Consider the following 17,512-nt stretch of genomic DNA (forward strand, 5'->3'; position numbering starts at 1 on the left):
TATTCCCTGCATCATAAACTGTGTCACAGTGTACCTGCTCTTAGGAAGTATTAATAAAAAGACAGCACTTGCTAAATGAGATCACCTACTATTATGAAGATACTAACACAGCAATATAAAATTTTTTAAAGATTTTATTTTTTTTTAATAAATTTAAATCAATGTAATTTTCCTTCATGCAGTAGACAGCACAGATCACCTTTGGAGATGGATTGGTATATAAGCATTTCATCCCCTTCACATCAGAGTTTCCTAAGCAGGTCATACAAATGCATACGAGTCTGAGTAATCCACCAGAAATACGGACCATCACTACTCATTTTTAAAACAGAAAAGAATATCTGCAAGTAGTGAAGACAAGAAATTAATGTGTATAAATTTAGATCTGTACACATGTGTGCATATCCATGGATCCTGGAGGTTTTAAGATATATCAAAGACAAAACATTTTAATAACTAGCCGATTCACATACTTTACACACTTTTCATTACAGTACAGTATTTTGGAAATCCCTTGCATAATTTAAACCAAAAAAAAAGTATGAAGACACCTTTTTAGAGGGCTTTATATTAACTAACTACACATAATGTTATTTAGCTAGAAAGCAAGAACAGACTAAAACAAAGTATGTTTAAATCTTTCAATAAATAAGGGTAATTTGTGCCTAAACAATGGGACTTATTGCAAAGAAGCATCAACACACTGCTTAAAATCATCTGCACTTGCCAAAAATCTACATTTAGAAACCAAATGCTTTTCACTTACCCACAAAACACTATAAAAGACAGTACAACATATTCAAATACATTACAAATGAATGCACATAGAAAGAAAAGCTCTCCAAGTAGATACAAAAAATGTTCAGTTATGAATACGTTTCCTCTCCCCTCTCAACACACCCCTTAGTTTTTACAGATACATACCAACTGTTTTTTGCCGTACTATGCTTCTTGCCTTTTCTGTTCCTGGAGATCCAGTAGTTGTAGCACTGCGCTGTCTCATTGGAGCCTGTCCAGGCTGATCACGGCTCCAGCCTCTAGAAAAGGACTTATCAACAGATGATTTTTGGAACTCATGCCCAACTCCTGAAAAAATAGAATTGTGAACTTATTCATTTAATCCTGTGAGATGCTCATGTACTAGATATTTTAAGTGGCCACCTTTTCAAATATTTTCCACTCCATTGTCAATGTATCAGTCTTGCAATGTTAAGCATGTGACTATAGATTAGAAGCTGTATAGTATACTAGCATTTAAAAAAAATCAATATTGAACTCTTATCAACCAACACCAATTGAGGGGCATCCATTCTGGTTCAAAGCCTCTAGTACTATTACTGTTGTAGTTCCTTTCTGACTTTTCCAGTTCATAGATTCAAGAGAAATAAGATTAGAAAGGATATATATAGATAAAATGAATACTGTAGATAGCTATTCTTTTTTCCAAGACCATTTCCATTATTTTGCCACTAGACAAGACATATAATGCCAATTTATGAACCATGTGTTTTAATTAATTAGATGCTATGAAGAATCAGGAACCATAAGTGATAAAGTATCAAAACATCTTAACATAAGAAAAAAATAAAATGGCTTAATGGAAAATGCATTTGTAAGATCCATATGAAACTGATCACAATATGAAATATCAATTAAAAGATTTTAAAGAGAAAGAGAAATTCTGAATGGAAGTTTTGCAAATGCTCCCCAGAAGTAATGCTTATAGGATGCTGACTAAAGTAGGTGCTGGAACTATTTGAATAAACAATGTGTATTTTAAGAAACAAGTAAGGAACACCAATAAAAATATGTTTTAACAGAACACTGATCCACAGTGTAAGCAATATGTGCCAAATATGCCATCACTTGAATGCATTTTCTTGGTCTGAACGTTGTGTTTTGGTCTTCCATATATAAGGGTTTGTTTGGGGTTGTTTTTTTTTTTTAAACAAAATGTTCTTTTTCATGCTTCAGAATGTGCTTAAGCAAGTATTCTGTTAACTATACCCATTTTAATCTAAGCACAGACTTTCGTTCACTGTTGACATGCAGGAATACATGTTTATGACTATTTTTCACTCTCTAGGGACCTGGTTTCCATTTCCCTTTCTTGTGGAAAAACATGGCAAAAGGTAGATTTTCTCCTTTAAAGGAGAAAAAAGTGGGAAACTGTGGGTTTCCCTTTGCAGGCTGGCAGAGTTCCAGGCTGCAACGGGTTGCTTGGGGCTGGGGGAGTGGGATGCAGGGGGTGCCACATGCATGTGTGCACACACATGCATATGGCAGCCAGGTAGTGTAATGGAGAGCAGCTCCATCCTGGTAAGTCTATAGGGTGAGGTGGGGCATAGATAATGCCGAGGGTCAGGGGGAATAGGTGATGCATCAGGAGGGTGGGAGGGGTAGAGCATATGCCTCCTCAGATTTCTGTACCCACAGTGGGGCATGGGGCTGTACCCTGGCCAAACCATGCCCCCTGCCCACACAGTTGCAGTGAGGGACAACTCCCTGCCACTGCTGCACCTCACCTTGGTGGCCATGAAAGCGTGGTACTCCTTCCCCCACTGGGCCACAGAGGTAGCACCAGCCCAGAGCTCAGAAATCTCAGGGGGTAGGTGCCTCACCCTCACTGCCTGATGTGCTGCCTATGCCCACACCCCCTTTCTCTCAGGATTGGGGTGTGGGGCCAGGGGGCTACGGGTTGGGAATGAGGGGCTGGGAGTGAGGAGCAACAGCATGAGCAGGGGTAGGGCACTGGCATATCAGGGCTATTCAGTGCCACAAAGCAGCATGTGAGACAGCTGCAGCTGGACCCATGTCATGGTGAGTGAAGAGGGAGCTCTGATTTTCTAGAATAAGAAAACCAAAATCAAATGCCAAAATATATAGGTATTTAGAATTTATTTTATTAGAATGATTGAAGCACTGGTAGGCTTCCAAATGGCTTTAAAATTATAACTATATCAATAAAACAGGGTTAAACCAATACTTATATATTAGAGGTGCACCAATACATTGATTTGGTATTGGATCGGTACCAAAATGAAGAAGATAGTCTATATATCAGATATTTGATAAATGCCCATGCTGCGCGCAGCCACAGCACAGAGTACAGCTGGCAGCGTGGACAGCGCCTTCCAACTGGTAAGTCAGAAGGGTAGATGGAAGGGAAGGAAAGGAGTGTGGGGGGCAGATCAATGCCTCCTGTGATGAGGGAAGGGGCAAGGGTAGGCGCTGCCTAGGTGGGTGGGTTGGGAGGTTATGGGACTGAGCTGTGGCTCATGTGGGGGGTGGCTCCTGTTGCTGCTTGCGCTGCAGGAAGGTGGGGCACATGTGCTCCTGGACCTGCATGGCGCTGGGTGGGTGGCAACTGCAGGGTGCAGCCGGTACCAGTGATGTGCAGCTGTTGTCAGAGGGGGATGGGCTCAGAGTGGGCTCTGGCTGTGCTGGGAGGAGGCCACCCTGAATTTCACTGTAGCTCTGCTCCCAGCCACAGCCCTGGCTGAATGCTCCACCACCACCCAAGTGCCAGAAAAACATGTGGCCTCCTCCCAGCACAGCCAGAGCCCACTCTGAGCCCAGCCCCCATCAAGTACAGCCCTGTGCAGTGCTGGCTCCAGCTCCACCCCGCAGCTGCCGCTCGTGCCATGTCACACAGATCCAGGGACACACAAGACCCCAGCCCCACCTTCTTGGGGTGCAAGCAGTGGCAGGAGCTGCCCCCACCCCACAAGCCTCCATCCCATGCCCCCCTTGGGCAGTGCTTTCCACTCTCCCTGCCCCCTCCCTCACTGCAGGGGGGTGTTGATCTGCCCCCCCACACCCCTTCCACCACACCAGACTTACCATCTGGAGGCAGCTGTATCAGATAGTGGATCATGTGAGAGGGGAAGTAAAAGCCCCTTTAACACGTCCCAGACCCCTGCCTCACGGACCCCGATACTTACTGCAGGGGTCCAGATGAGTGGCACCCAGGAAGAAACACTGACGCAGGCTCCGCAGTTCCGGAGTTGCCTAAGCCTGCGAATCGGCAAACAGCGGGGCTCTGGAGAGGCATGGGGTGCTCAAAAAGCAGCTGGGAACACAGCTGTGCAGCCAGGGGAAGAAGAGCGGGATGCCAGCTGGGAGATGCTGACTGCAGAGCAAGGAAGCCCAAGTCCCGAGTGTGGGGAAACGGAGCTGAGCGTCTGTTGGAGGACTCCGGCAGACAGAATGAAGAGCACAAGCCTCAGGAACAGAGGAACACCCGAGAGCAGCATCACAGCCCCATTAGGGAGCCCAGGTACTATGGCTGGGAATGGCAGCAGGGAACTGCTAGACCTCTCGGGCAGCTTGGCAAGGAGGAAGGTGCAGGCGGCTATGCAGCCCTGCATGGGAACTACGAGCCCCACCAGTTGTAGGGAACAGGAAACCGACTACAGGTCAGCTGGGACCCAGAGGCAGTCATGCTGGGAAGACTGACCAGGGTGGGGCACGGGGAGGCTGCCTGTCCCAACAACTACTAGGAGGGAAGGGATGGATGAGCCCCTTCCCCATCCCCACTGCCCCGAGTGGGCACTGGGAGATGGAATCCTAGGAGCCCGTTGGCAGATATTGGACACTTTCAGTTGAGTTTTTAGTTACAATTAGCCCCAAGCTGGGGCAGGTTTAGTTGCCTGAGCTGACCTGATGTTGAGGGACTGACCACGGGGAAGATTTTGATGGTCGGGAAGACCGGACCCGTCTCGAGGCGGGCGGCATGGATGAGGCAAGATCATCCAGGGGAAGACCTACGGGGTGCAGCATTTGCCCAGGCCGTGGACGTGGTAAGGGTGGGATAAAGGGGAGGTTGGAGCCCCACGAAGAAAGACCAGGGTAGAGACCCCTTCGGCTTAGGCCCACCTGCAGGGAACTGCCTCCCCAATAATGAACAGAGATCTGATAGGCAAGTAGGAGCAGCACCCGAACCATCTAGGTGGCACCAGAGCCCGATCTCACCCTGACATCACTTGGCGGCAAGGCACCTATTGAGAAGGGGCCGAAGCCCTACAACACGTACCAGTGACAGATCAGTATTGGCTGATATGCCTCCTTAAACATCAGCTATTGGTATCAGCCCCCAAAATCTCTATCAGTGAACCCGTACTATTCAATCGATCAATCAATCGATCTCTCTCTATAGTGGCATTTCATTTTAATCACTGGAAAATGCAGATTTTGGGGAGGGGGTAGTGTTCAGAGGATTTTAGAGGGTGGGATTTGTGCTTTTTAAACACCAGAGAATTTGGGGGGGGTGTTAAACAGAAGAAAACCAGGATCCCTGCTGATTAATGGGGCCTGAGAAGACTGTAAAAGACAGATAAGGCAAGCTCCGGAGTAATCTTAATGGACAAGTTTAAGAATATATGTTGCGTTTCTCCCATCTACGTGATACAGAACAACAATGAAAACAACATAATCCTTGCACCTCTGCAGTACGCCAATTCTCAGAAGCAGAATTTGGACGTGGAGAAAAATGTGTTTAATATTAAAGGAAAACAGGAACATGCATCTCTACCCTCCCAAAGGGAAGAAAATATCAGAATATATAATTTCTCATTAATATCCAGAGTTTTTATAAACAAGCATCTTCCTCTTTCTTTTGAACAATCATATCAATCAGAATTATAAGACAACAAGCAGAGTAGGAAAAAAACCATGATTTTTGCATGTTCATTACAGATTTCTATCTATAGTACCAGCCTGTAATAAAGCTGTTCATCATCAGATCTCGAACCATTTTGCAAAAGTGATCAATAACATTATCCTAGTCTTAAGGATATGGAAATTGATACACAGAAGTGATTGGCCAGAAACCACATTCATTAGGTCAATTGCTGGGCTAGGAAGGGAACACAGATTTCCCTAGTTTCAGTCCAGTGTTCCATCCATAAGGCCATGTTGCCTCCTCAAATGTATACAGGACTGTGTGCTCATAATGTCCCACCTTCCCAGCTTGAATTAAAAATCAGTCAAACAATAAGTTTTTTCTTACCTTTGCCTTTGTGCTTTTTCTGTTTCTGTTCACTTAATTTATCCAATGGTAAGTCACTGAGGTCCAGGCTATACAAGTTTCTAGCTAATACTTTAGTTAGTGTCTCCATAGTCAGTGACCACTCAGTGGCAAGCTCTTCCCAGTATGTCAGAGATGACATTACTGACAACAAGTCATCCCAAAGTTCTCGGGAGATGTACACGTTTAGATTTGCTTTGATCCAGGCTACTATAAGTGTCTAAAAGAATAAATAATTAAAGTGATAATAGTTGGCTTCCCAACATAAGGCAAAAGAAAAGCATTCAAACATTATGGTTTTAAAACAGAAATAACTTCTCTATCAGTCACAGATATTTCTATGCAGTGCTAATAATGCCCTTCTTTGCAATACTCATACACAAATTGTGAATGGATTCTCATGTGATTAAGCATTTGTTTATGATGCTTTTATTCCCATTCATAGCTGTGCAGTATGTTAAATTATTTAGCTGTAGAAACAGACTGGTATGATTCATAAAAGACAGGGTAGATTTGTACCTTATAGACTAACTGAAGTAGAGCTCTCGCACTCTCCAGCTTTCATGGGTCAGAGCTCACTTCATCAGACAGCATCTGATGAAATAAGCTCTACCCCAAAAAAGCTTGTGTTATATATCTACTTTAGCCAGTCTACAATGTGCATACCTACCTGCCTTCTACTTGACTTCAAACTAACATAGTTAACTGCATCTATGATTCATAACAGACATTCATAACTTAAATGTAATATTAAACAGGTTTATATGACTATTTCAGTGTAGTTTGGACTCCCTTCATAGCTTATTTCTTTCTCTTTTCAAAAATAGTGAGATATTCCCCAAACTTCATGCACAGAGAAGACTTTGTAACAGCGATATGTGATACCAACTTTGAATGACTCTACTACTGGCCCTACTCCTTAGAACAGCGTTTGGGCAATGTTTTGCTGCCATGGGTCTTTGTTTCCAATTCAGCCCTTTGCTGTAGGCCTCAAATCTCCACCCCCCAGGAGCACCCAAGTTGCCTGCACTTAGACTTGCTGCTGATCCCCAACCCCATGGGTAATGGAGAGGCACAAATTCTGCAGCAAGGGTAGACACAGACATAAGACAACAGCAGGGAGGGCTGCAGAGAAGGTTGCTGCAGAGGGGATGAGCAGCACAGCGCAGCTGTATGCTTCCGACCTCTGTGCTGTCCCATGCAGGACTGGACTCTTGTGGGCCATTTCTGGCTCATTAGCCATAGAGTGCTGACACCCGATTTAGAACCGTGAATTTTCTGCTCAGGTAGAAGCCTAACTTTGGAAGGCTTAGCTTTTTCAAGCTGGAAATAGAGAGAACACTTCGGAAAATTAGCTGCTCTGAAGCTTTGTGAGATGACCATGACCACAGGGAAGGAAGAGGGGGAAAGAGAAAGTGGCAGAAGGAATTCGTCTACCTGGAAATCCTAACAAAGCATTGCAGATGGATTGAGAGCTGACTAGTACAGGGTGAATTTTAGGACTTTTGCTTCTCCTTCCCCATAATCTGTCACTCTTGAATTTTTTTAAATAGCAATATGACTGTGGGTAAGAAATGTCTTTGCTAAGGCTTATTCTTTGCTTTCCTACCATGCTGTGCCCAAAGGAATTAAAACTGCAACCAAAGAGTGCCTATGGCAATAAAACTCCAGAAAAGCATTCATACGCCAACTGGTGGCAGGTGCCTGGAGGTCTGTGACAAGGCCTGAGATGGCTGGGTTGCAGAGTCAAACAACAGGTGTCATATGAGGATACTAAGACAGAAGTGTGCCTTGAAGATCCAAAGCTAGACACACAGTACAAAGCTGCTTAGAAACATTCAGGGTCCAACAACTGAATCACTTGCAACAAAATGGTGATTGTACAAGGGAGGACTTGACCAGACCATAACAACGCTTTATTGAATTGAAACTCTGAGCTGCTAAATAATTTTAGTCTGTTGTCACATGTGAGTCTAATCCATAAAACATACTTAAAATTAATTTGATATTGGCCTGATTTAAGCAACAGTATTAATACTCCACTTTCCCACCAAAAAAAAGACTAGTTTTCTCACAAGGAAAAGTTATAACCATCTAACAACAGGTGTCTCTAACGGGTCAGCAAACTGACTTCCTTGTAAAGAAAAATGATTGATCTCACCTTTACTGTTTATAATCCATTTTCCAGAGTACAATTAATAGTCTTCATTTGGAATCTTGGTACAATCTAGGCCACGTATGGCAGACTTAGTTGATAAATAATTCTCTGAAATGTCCACTGGTTGGCTAATCTTGCAAGATGGCAGCAGAAACCTTGCTGGGTTCTATCACCATAGGGGAGCTTTAAGCATGGAGTTAAAACTCTGTAGTGTGCAAAAGTCTGCCTAATTTATAGCAGGTCTGGGTAGAGAGTACTTAAGTAATTTAAGAAGCTGCCAGACCAAATGCAGAGAGGTGCTTGATAAACTGCTTGTGGCAGGACATTGAATTACAATTTAACTAGCCTTAATTAGATACTAACCGAGTCACACACTGAGGCTCAGTGTTCCAAGAGGAAGTAGCAGGAGTGCTTAATTCATTTTCATAAGAATGTATAGGATTTGCCAATAAAATTATACAATTTAAATTGCTGCCTGGGTTACCCACTGATGTTTTAAAGCAGCCTGCATTGTACTCCAGGTTCTAAACCAGAGGTTCCCAACCACTGGGAAGGGTTGGCTGCTGGGTTGTGGTACGAGCCCCCGATCAGAGCCCCGTCTGTCTGCCTTGGCAAGTGGCTTCCGCTGCCAGCAGTCACATGAGGGGTTAAAGCAGGGAGCCAGGGCAGCTCTGGAGAGGCAGCTGGCTCTGCACCCCGTCCTGCTCCCATGCTGGTCCACAGTATAAAAAAGGTTGGGAATCTTTGCCTCAATCTTTCTGAGCAGGGACCGGGGCAACCCCGTCCGGAATGAGGGGAGGTGCTGCCAGGCCCAGGGTCAGTGAGGACCTAGTCAGGGAACTTCTGGTGGGTCTAGACGTGTTCACATCAGTAGGTCCTGATGATCTCCACTCCAGAGTGCTGAAGGAATCAGCAGAGGCCACTGCAGGACCCCTGGCATGGCTTTACAAACACTCGTGGTGCTCTGGCAAGGTGCCAGGGGACTGGAAAAGGGCCAATGTGGTCCCCATTTTCAAGAAAGGAAGGAAGATGGACCCAGGAAACTACAGGCCCGTTAATTTTACCTCAGTCCTGGGGAAGCTCTTTGAGAAAATTATCCAGGAGTGCATCTACAAGGGGCCAGCAGGGGAGATCATGCTTAGGGGCAACCAACATGGGTTCATTTGAGGCAGGTCCTGTCAAACCAACCTGGTGGCCTTCTATGACCAGGTCATAAAATCCTTGGATGTAGGTGTCAAAGTGGACACAGTCTTTCTAGACTTTAGGAAGGTGTTCAACACGGTCTCTTACCCCCATTCTCATTAAGAAATTAGGCGAGTGTGGCATCGATGCCTACATGGTCAGATGGGCTGCGAATTGGCTGGAGGGCTACACCCAGAAAGTGGTGGTGGACACGTCTTTTTCAACCTGGAGAGATATAGGCAGTGGGGTCCCCCAGACCTCAGTCCTCGGGCCTGCACTGTTCAACATCTTCATCAGTGACTTGGACGAGGGGGGTGAAAAGCAGCTTGTTCAAATTCACGGATGGCACTAAGATGTGGGGAGAAGTGGGCATGCTGGAGGAGAGGGACAGGCTGCAACTAGATCTAGACAGGTTATAGGGGTGGGCGGATGAGAACAGGATGGGATTCAATACTGAAAAGTGCAAAGTACCGGGCAGGGGGTTGGACTTGATGATCTGCTCAGGTCCCTTCTGACCCGACCTACTATGAAACTATGAAACCACTGTTCTAAACACTACAGAAAAGCTGCAGTGATATCTATTCCATGGAGTGAAGATGTATGAACAAATACAGAGTAAGCATGACTTCTGTATCTAAAATGATCTTGTCAATGAAGTTATAAAAGGGTTAGGGAACAGGTATGTTTTAGCTAAATGAGGAGAGTAATTCTTCAGGGCATAGCTACTAACAGCATTACTTAAGCTCTCTTTCTGTTATACATATTAAACTCAAGTCTAAATGCAAAAATAGCATTTCTGAGTGACTGACAAAAATAGCTGTCAGCCTGCTACTACATATAAATAGTCATACTAGATATCACAGGTCCTTTAATCTGCAACATTCTTAATATTGTAATTTAGGTATCAATTACTTCTCAAATTTGGTCCTGGATGGCAAATGGGTCAACTACTTCTGTTACATCTAGTTTTTTTGATCTAGTTAAATTCATATCAAATTTGTATTTAATTACCTGGAAAAGAGGTCCTGCGAGTCTTCCTGCTAAAGTAGAATTTTTTCTTCCGTAGTATTGCAGGAAAGTTGGCGGTGGTATTTTCAGCACAGATTCTGTGACCCGGAGCAGCACAAGCAGCATCTGTTCCCTGTAAAAAATATCAGAGTTATTTTTGAGTATATATTTAAACTAGGTTCCTTATTATAGAAGACAGTTCACATTGTTTCTTTCTAGAAATACATTTTTTTTTTAATATAGAGGATAAAAGTCCAAAAAAGCTTTACATGTTGTATTTTAAGAAGTCTACCATTCTTGTCTCATATTTTCTGAAGTCTATTTCCTCTAGTTCCCTTTCAAGTGTGCTAAGCCTTATCACCTGCTCCCAAAGGCCTTAAATGTTAAAGTTTTACCATATTTACTCAAATCCAAAATGAGCCCCCCCCAACAATCACTGTGAGGAAAAGAAAAGTCATCTTAAAACTGCCAGCCTGGAGCTGAGCTGCTGCCTGTCCTGGACTAAGGTAGCTCATGAAGCATGGGATGATGGGTGCATGGTGGAGGAACTGCAGGGAAGACTCACAGGCTGGGAGGAGCATTAGGGAGACAAGGGGAAGGGCAGGCAGGCATGGGGGGGGAGGGGCAGGGCAGGCAGGCAACAAGGGGGTAGGCACAGGCACGGGGGGGGGGAAGAGGAGACAGGATACAAATGACAGGCTACAGCAGGATAGGCATGGGGGGGACAGTCAGGGAAGGCAAGGGGCAGGGATCTGGCCTATAGCTCAGGGGTGGGCAAAATGCGGCCTGGGGGCCAGATGCGACCTGCCAGACCTTTCTATCCAGCCTGAGGGGCCCCTAAAAAAATTAGAAAAGTAATATTCATCTGCCCCAGGCCGCCTATCATGCGGCCCTCGATGGCTTGCCAAAACTCAGTAAGCAGCCCTCCACCCAAAATAATTGCCCACCCCTGCTCTAGCTCCTGCTTTGGGGGATGAATTTAAGACAGCCACTCAATATGTAGATGCAATACATGGAAAAAATCAGAACAAATTTATAATTTTCCAAGCACAGAAATTTTCCTTGGGGGGGGGGGTTTATCTTTAATTCAAGGTGGTCTTAGATTAAAGTAAATATGGTAATTAGATTAATGTTTCTAACCTTTGCATGGACTACATTTTTGCACCAAAACAGTGTTTGGCATCGTGATAATGCCAAATAAATATGTTCTATCACTTTTAAAGAGTGGCTTATTTGTAGTCAGAGTTCAGTAGCACTAGCTGAGAATTTGTTTTAAAATGCTACACAGAAATGAAAAATTACAATTCATTATCAATAAATAATTATCTATTGATAACTAACTGTATTGATAGATCTCTAATTTTACTCCCACATTTCCACTAGGAAGCTAAGACAACCACAGATTTCACTTGTCAAGTGCTATTAACTTTACTTACCAAGAACTCTGGAGACATTGGCAAGCGACCAAACACAACTCAAACAATGAAAGAAATTAGACATGTAAACATAGTTGCATATTCTGATTAATATCACTCCAGTCCCACCCAAATGGGGATACCAGAAAAGGATCTGTGCATTGTTCTCTCATCATAGCTGCTACAGGCAAACAGTTTGAATGACAGACACTTTTGGAAATTTCATTTATCAAATGCTAGAACAATTGGACAAGACCTGTTGGGGCACCAACAGTGGAGCAGAAGAGAACTGAAGAAGTTCAAGCACCTCCTCCTCAAAAATAAGCTGCAGTGGGTCATAGGTAATAGCAAACCCAAACACTCCTGGTGAAGGGGGAGGAGGGGGACGAAACCACCATCATAAAACAGCTAGATTAGTAGTAGACCTGGTATCCAAACCCAACTGTAACTCCTCCACAAGTGGTGAAGCTGGCTTCCCCAGCTAGTGCAACTCAGCTCTTGTCCTGTGCCAGGAAGTACCCAGTCTAGCTGCTAGCAGATTTGAGGACAGAGAATGGGATGTCAAGACATATGGTCTCTATCTTACCAAATGCAGGTCAGATCAGAAAATGTCATGGTCTTCATAGAGAATCCATTTGGAGCCTCAAATGCAACACACTGAAAACCCTTTTTCTCTCCCTACAGGTCTTGAGTCAGCAATCAGAGCAGGAGTCTGCCTTCAGTTGTTTCAGTACTTCTGGAGGAGGATCCTAGCAGCTGCTTGTTTCTGCTTCTCAAATCTAACCAATACCTCTCCCAATAACTTTTCATACAGAGGGCTTCCCTGTTCCTTCCACTAGCCACTCATCTTCCAGCTAGGCTGCTGCTGTCCATGGGTACTTGTCATAATAATTAGGCTTATCTGAATGGTCTTTCAGGGGGACTCCAAGAGCTTGTCACCTCCAAGGTTTGGAGAATTCCCACTAAAATTATTTTATTTTTAATAAGTCCATTTTTGGTTTGCTTATTAATTTTTAAGATTAAAATATGAGTTTTTTTACCAAGTTTTCTTGTCCATTGTTACTTGCACCACCATGTGACGGTAGATATTAAGAATGCGTTTACACATATCAGTGTGCTCATCCAGAAGATTTTTCATTTCATTTGCAGGTTCAAGAAAGAATATATTTGAAGAGTTGATTATAAAAACCTAAAAAAAGAAGGGAGAAATTAATTAGTTTAAAGCTAGCTAATGTTTTCAGCAATCTGGTCAGAAATTCTGAAAGACTATGAGAGATTTAAGTCTGCATAGAAACATTAACTTATCACATAGCCTTCTTTAAAGACACGTTTGTACTAGTTTCTTCTCTCATATATTAAAGGCTCTCTTCAAACTGGAGGATGAACTATTTCAGGGAGGACATCCATTGTACAAAACCACTCCTGTCTATTGTAAGGCTTCAACAGTTCAAGGAAGCCACACAGAACTGCCGTATTGTAACCACACAGTGTGCCTTAAAATGATGGTTAGCATTACTATATTTTGGAGATAGAGGTCATTTCCAAAACTGGCTGCCCTCACCACTTAGCATAGGGCCTTGTGTTACTGTCTCTATATTCCTATGGCTCCGTCCACATTGCCAGAACCGTAATGAATATCAGTGAGCTACATGTTTACTTTTAATTCTAAAGGGAATGGAAAATAAGTCTTGATTGGCCATTAAAAAAGGAATAACGCCCTCACCGCCCCCCCCCAAAAAACCAAAAACCAAAAAACACACACCAAGCTAAATAAAAATTCCACAAATGAATAGCAATAGTGAAAATTTAGAAAGCAGAAGATAAGGAAATTGTAATCTTTAAGCACTGGATATACAACAACGCTCCACAATGAGCATTTCAATATCAATATCAACTTTGCTTGGTTCCAGGACAGCCATGCTCCAGCTCAGTGCCAGTTCTGATATATGATACAATCTCTTGAATAGTGACATGACTATGCTGTGAATTTGAACTGAATGACCAAAAAAGTTCCAAATAGAAGACAGATATCAGGTTTATTTTTCTTAAAACATGAAAGAAAATATACCTGGCCAACACAGCAAGTAGAATTTCTCAGTGCATTTGGGAATATTTATTTGATTTGTTGCGATTCACAATAAATAAATAAAAATATCAATCCACTAGTACATTTTGTGTATACATAGATGCGTGAGATTTTACTGTACTGGAGGTATATAACACAATACATTTATATATTATTATAGAGAAGTTTCTTATTTGTACTAAAAGTTTCTCTAAGTGTGTGTAAATAAGAACTTCAGCTGCTGCAGACCTGTTGGTGAAACTTGTTCGTTATTCTCTACCTACCACAGCATCAAGCACATCAACTAAACAGGTTACAAGATCAATTGGGGTGCATACTTTGGGCTTGGACAGACATTCAGTTTCTCCAGGTTTCTCTCAGGAGAAACCACGAGTGTACAGAAGTTCATAATTTCTCTCTCAGAGTATGGCCAGTTTGGGAGAAAGATAACTCGGGAACAACCCAAATGAAGTGGCTCCCCAGAGAATCTCTCTTGGAAAACAGAACTTCTCTACAAGCAGCCAGTGTGCTTTGCTGTTTGCTTTTCTTTCTCGCTCCCGCAAGGGGAGATGCAATGTGTCAGTCCCAGTCAAGCAGGAAGCAGAACACACCACCCTGAGTGCTTCAGGCTGGAAAAGCTCAGTGCTGAAGCAGTTAGGAGGCATGTTCTACTCCTGGTTTGTTTCCTGCCTGAATCATGCTGCAGCACTTGGAATATGCTTGTATGCTTCCCAGCACCCCTGCCCAGCCACAGCTGGGCTGGAACACAGCACAGGGGAGAGAAAGGCTAGAGAACACTGCGCACAGCACACAATCTGCGCCCACCTTCAACAACCCTAATGATTCCTGCCTACACTCACTTCTGGGCTGTGTGCTCTAAGGACCCCTGGCAACCCAGCATCCTCACTGAAGGCACTTTGTTTGAACTTCTGTACAGGTCAGTTTTTCTCCTAGGAACACAAACCTGGGAGAGTTGTCCTGGATAATGTGAATGTGTATACAAAGCCTTTGATTGATTACAAATGTCACTTTCTTGATGTTTGTACTGGCTGTCCTGCCAAGATGTACAATGTCCAGAACTCATACCAAAAATGAAACTATTCCTATGCCACTCAGAGAAATTATTGGTGTACACCATCACATCAGTTCTTAGAGGTCCTGCTTGTTGGACTTTGCTGCTTAGGTATGAAATTATACCAGGATGATTCCAAGACTTGATTTTAAATGACTGCCTTCATAAGAGACGAAAAAGGTTTGAATATACCTTCTTTATCCTGACAGAGAAATGAGATGCCTTTCCAGTCCTGGGATGCATATAATGTTTGAAAGAATGGGGAGGTTTTTCAAAGTGAGACAATGATCTAGCAACTAAATTTAATGCATTTCAGCAGCTTGAAATTCCTGAAACATACAGGACAGAGTACCAACAACATCCACTTTTAGTGGCTTCAGAAGAAGAGAGACAGTTGCTGCTGCTCAGAATCTGTAACTATTATGTCTGCCCAAGCTTGTAGCAATACAAATGCAGCAAAATAGCTTTAACTTTGACTTTGGATTAATAAGAGTTAAAGCTGGGATGATTTAGCTCACTTGTGTCACTACTTGTATCTCATACACATGTAGCAGTTCCAGGTAACACCTGCTATGCATAAGCAAGCAGCAGCTCCCCCCTCAACACTTTTGAAGCCCTATCAATGTAAATTTGTCTAGGTCTGCATTTAGGCTAAAGTCAGAAGGCTACCACTGTAGCAGCACATGGAGAAAAAGAAAAAAAAATAGTGACTTCAGCAAGTCTCAAACAACAGGCTGTGCAACAAACTAGGGGTGTGCAAAGCGGGCTGTATTTGATTCGGATTCAGCTCGATTTGGGGGACAGTGATTTGATTCGCTGATTCAGATCACTGTCCCAATTTGATTCGGCCAAATCTGAATCTGAAGATTTGATTCTGACCCAGAGAATCAGTAATTCGGCCATAGACAGCTTTATATGTTTTTTCTACATACCTCAAGGTACCAGACGCAGCTTGTGAATGCTGAGATGGTGGGGCAGATGTAGTGTCCCACAGGAGCGTGGGGGACCCCCCTTGCATGCTCGGTGGCAAAACCAGAAGTGAACCAAAAGTAATTTCGGTCCACTTCTGGGTCTGCCGTCAAGCATGCAGGGGACCCTCCCCTACCACCTCAGCTACTGGCCGCAGGGGGACCCCGGGTGCTCCCCCAGACCCACGAGGCACCAGTTGCCAAGCCAGGGGTGCAGGTCCCCCGTGTGCTCTGCGGTGGACCCAGCAATGGACCGGAAGTACTTCTGGTCCACTTCCAGGTTCACCACTGAGCGTGCAGGGGACTCCCCTGCGCTCCTGTGGGATGCTCCATCTGCCCCACCATCTCAGCATTCATAAGCTGCACCTAGTACCTTGAGGTATATAGAAAAAAACATATAAAGCTGTGTCTATGGCTGAATTGTCGAATCTCTCTGAATTGATTCAGAGGCTTCTGATTTAATTTGGAGAGATTAAAGGGTCTCCTGATTTAATTCGGAGATCTGGGCGCTGAATAGGGTCAAATCTCCAAACCGAATCCCAGAAGTGGACTTCCATAAATACATTTTTAACAGCACTTTTGTATATATTTACATATAGTACACACTATCTTTTTTTTTAAATTTGTATCCAAGGCCAATTTAGCCAAACTAATTCCAAATCCAAGAGTACAGAACCATAAGTGGCCCTACTACCGGCAAACATCCTCCACCCACACATAAGTCTTCAGATGTTTCCAAATCCTTTGGCAGGCACCCTACTTGCAGGCCCAAGCCCCAGGGCTTGGGGTTCAGTTGCCATAAGGCTTTAGCCATTAAGCCCTCGAAGCAAGCAAGGAGACTTCCATTTCCATAAAGTGGGCTTAAAGCAGCTATACCTCAGTCGGTACTGAACCACGCCAGAATAGTAGTTCTCCTTGGATGCGGTTCAGGAAAACTGCCTTCATAGAATCATAGAAGTTGGGTCGGAAGGGACCTTGTAGATCTTCAAGTCCAACCCCCCACTTGGGCGGGAGAAAAACTGGACTCAAATGAGTCCAGCCAGGTACACATTAAGCCTCTTCTTAAAGACACCCAGGGTAGGAGCCAGCACCACTTCCCTTGGAAGCTGGTTCCAGCTCCTAGCCGCCCTAACTGTGAAGTAGTTCTTGCAGATGTCTAATCTAAACCTACTCTCCAGTAACTTGTGTCCATTATTCCTTGTTATGCCAGGGGGTACTAGGGGAAACAGTGTCTCTCCCAAACCCTTCTGGTCTCCCCTAGTGAGTTTATAGACAGTCACCACGTCCCCCCTCAGCCTTCTCTTGTGAAGGCTGAATAGGTTTAGGTCCTGCAGTCTCTCATTGTAGGGTCTGCCCTGTTGTCCCCGGTTCACGCGGGTGGCCCTCCTCTGGACCCTTTCAATGTTGTCCACATCCCTCCTGAAGTGGGGCGCACAAAACTGGACGCAGTACTCCAGCTGTGGCCTGACCAGTGTTGCATAGAAGGGGAGGATCACCTCCTTGTCCCTGCTAGAGATGCACCTGTGGATGCACGACAAGGTCCAGTTAGCCCTGCCAACCGTGACCTCGTATTGTCGGCCCATGTTCACCTTGGAGTCAATAATGACTCCAAGATC

The 17,512-nt window shown here is 44.1% G+C and overlaps 1 protein-coding gene across 5 annotated transcripts in view; it reads right to left on the bottom strand.

Moving 5' to 3' along the window:
- Positions 1–17,512, bottom strand: part of RALGAPA1 (Ral GTPase activating protein catalytic alpha subunit 1) — a 205,992-nt gene that overhangs the window by 145,103 nt on the left and 43,377 nt on the right. For all 5 annotated transcript variants that reach the window (XM_019551375.1, XM_019551376.1, XM_019551378.1 and 2 more), the window contains exons 13-16: positions 12,832–12,980; positions 10,380–10,509; positions 6,011–6,248; positions 925–1,086 (exon numbers count right to left, since the gene is read on the bottom strand). In XM_019551375.1, coding sequence (XP_019406920.1) covers positions 925–1,086; positions 6,011–6,248; positions 10,380–10,509; positions 12,832–12,980 — 679 coding nt within the window. The remainder of the gene's footprint in view (positions 1–924; positions 1,087–6,010; positions 6,249–10,379; positions 10,510–12,831; positions 12,981–17,512) is intronic.

This window comes from Crocodylus porosus, unplaced genomic scaffold (assembly GCF_001723895.1).
Source record: "Crocodylus porosus isolate Cpor-Errol unplaced genomic scaffold, CroPor_comp1, whole genome shotgun sequence".
Taxonomy (NCBI): domain Eukaryota; kingdom Metazoa; phylum Chordata; order Crocodylia; family Crocodylidae; genus Crocodylus; species Crocodylus porosus.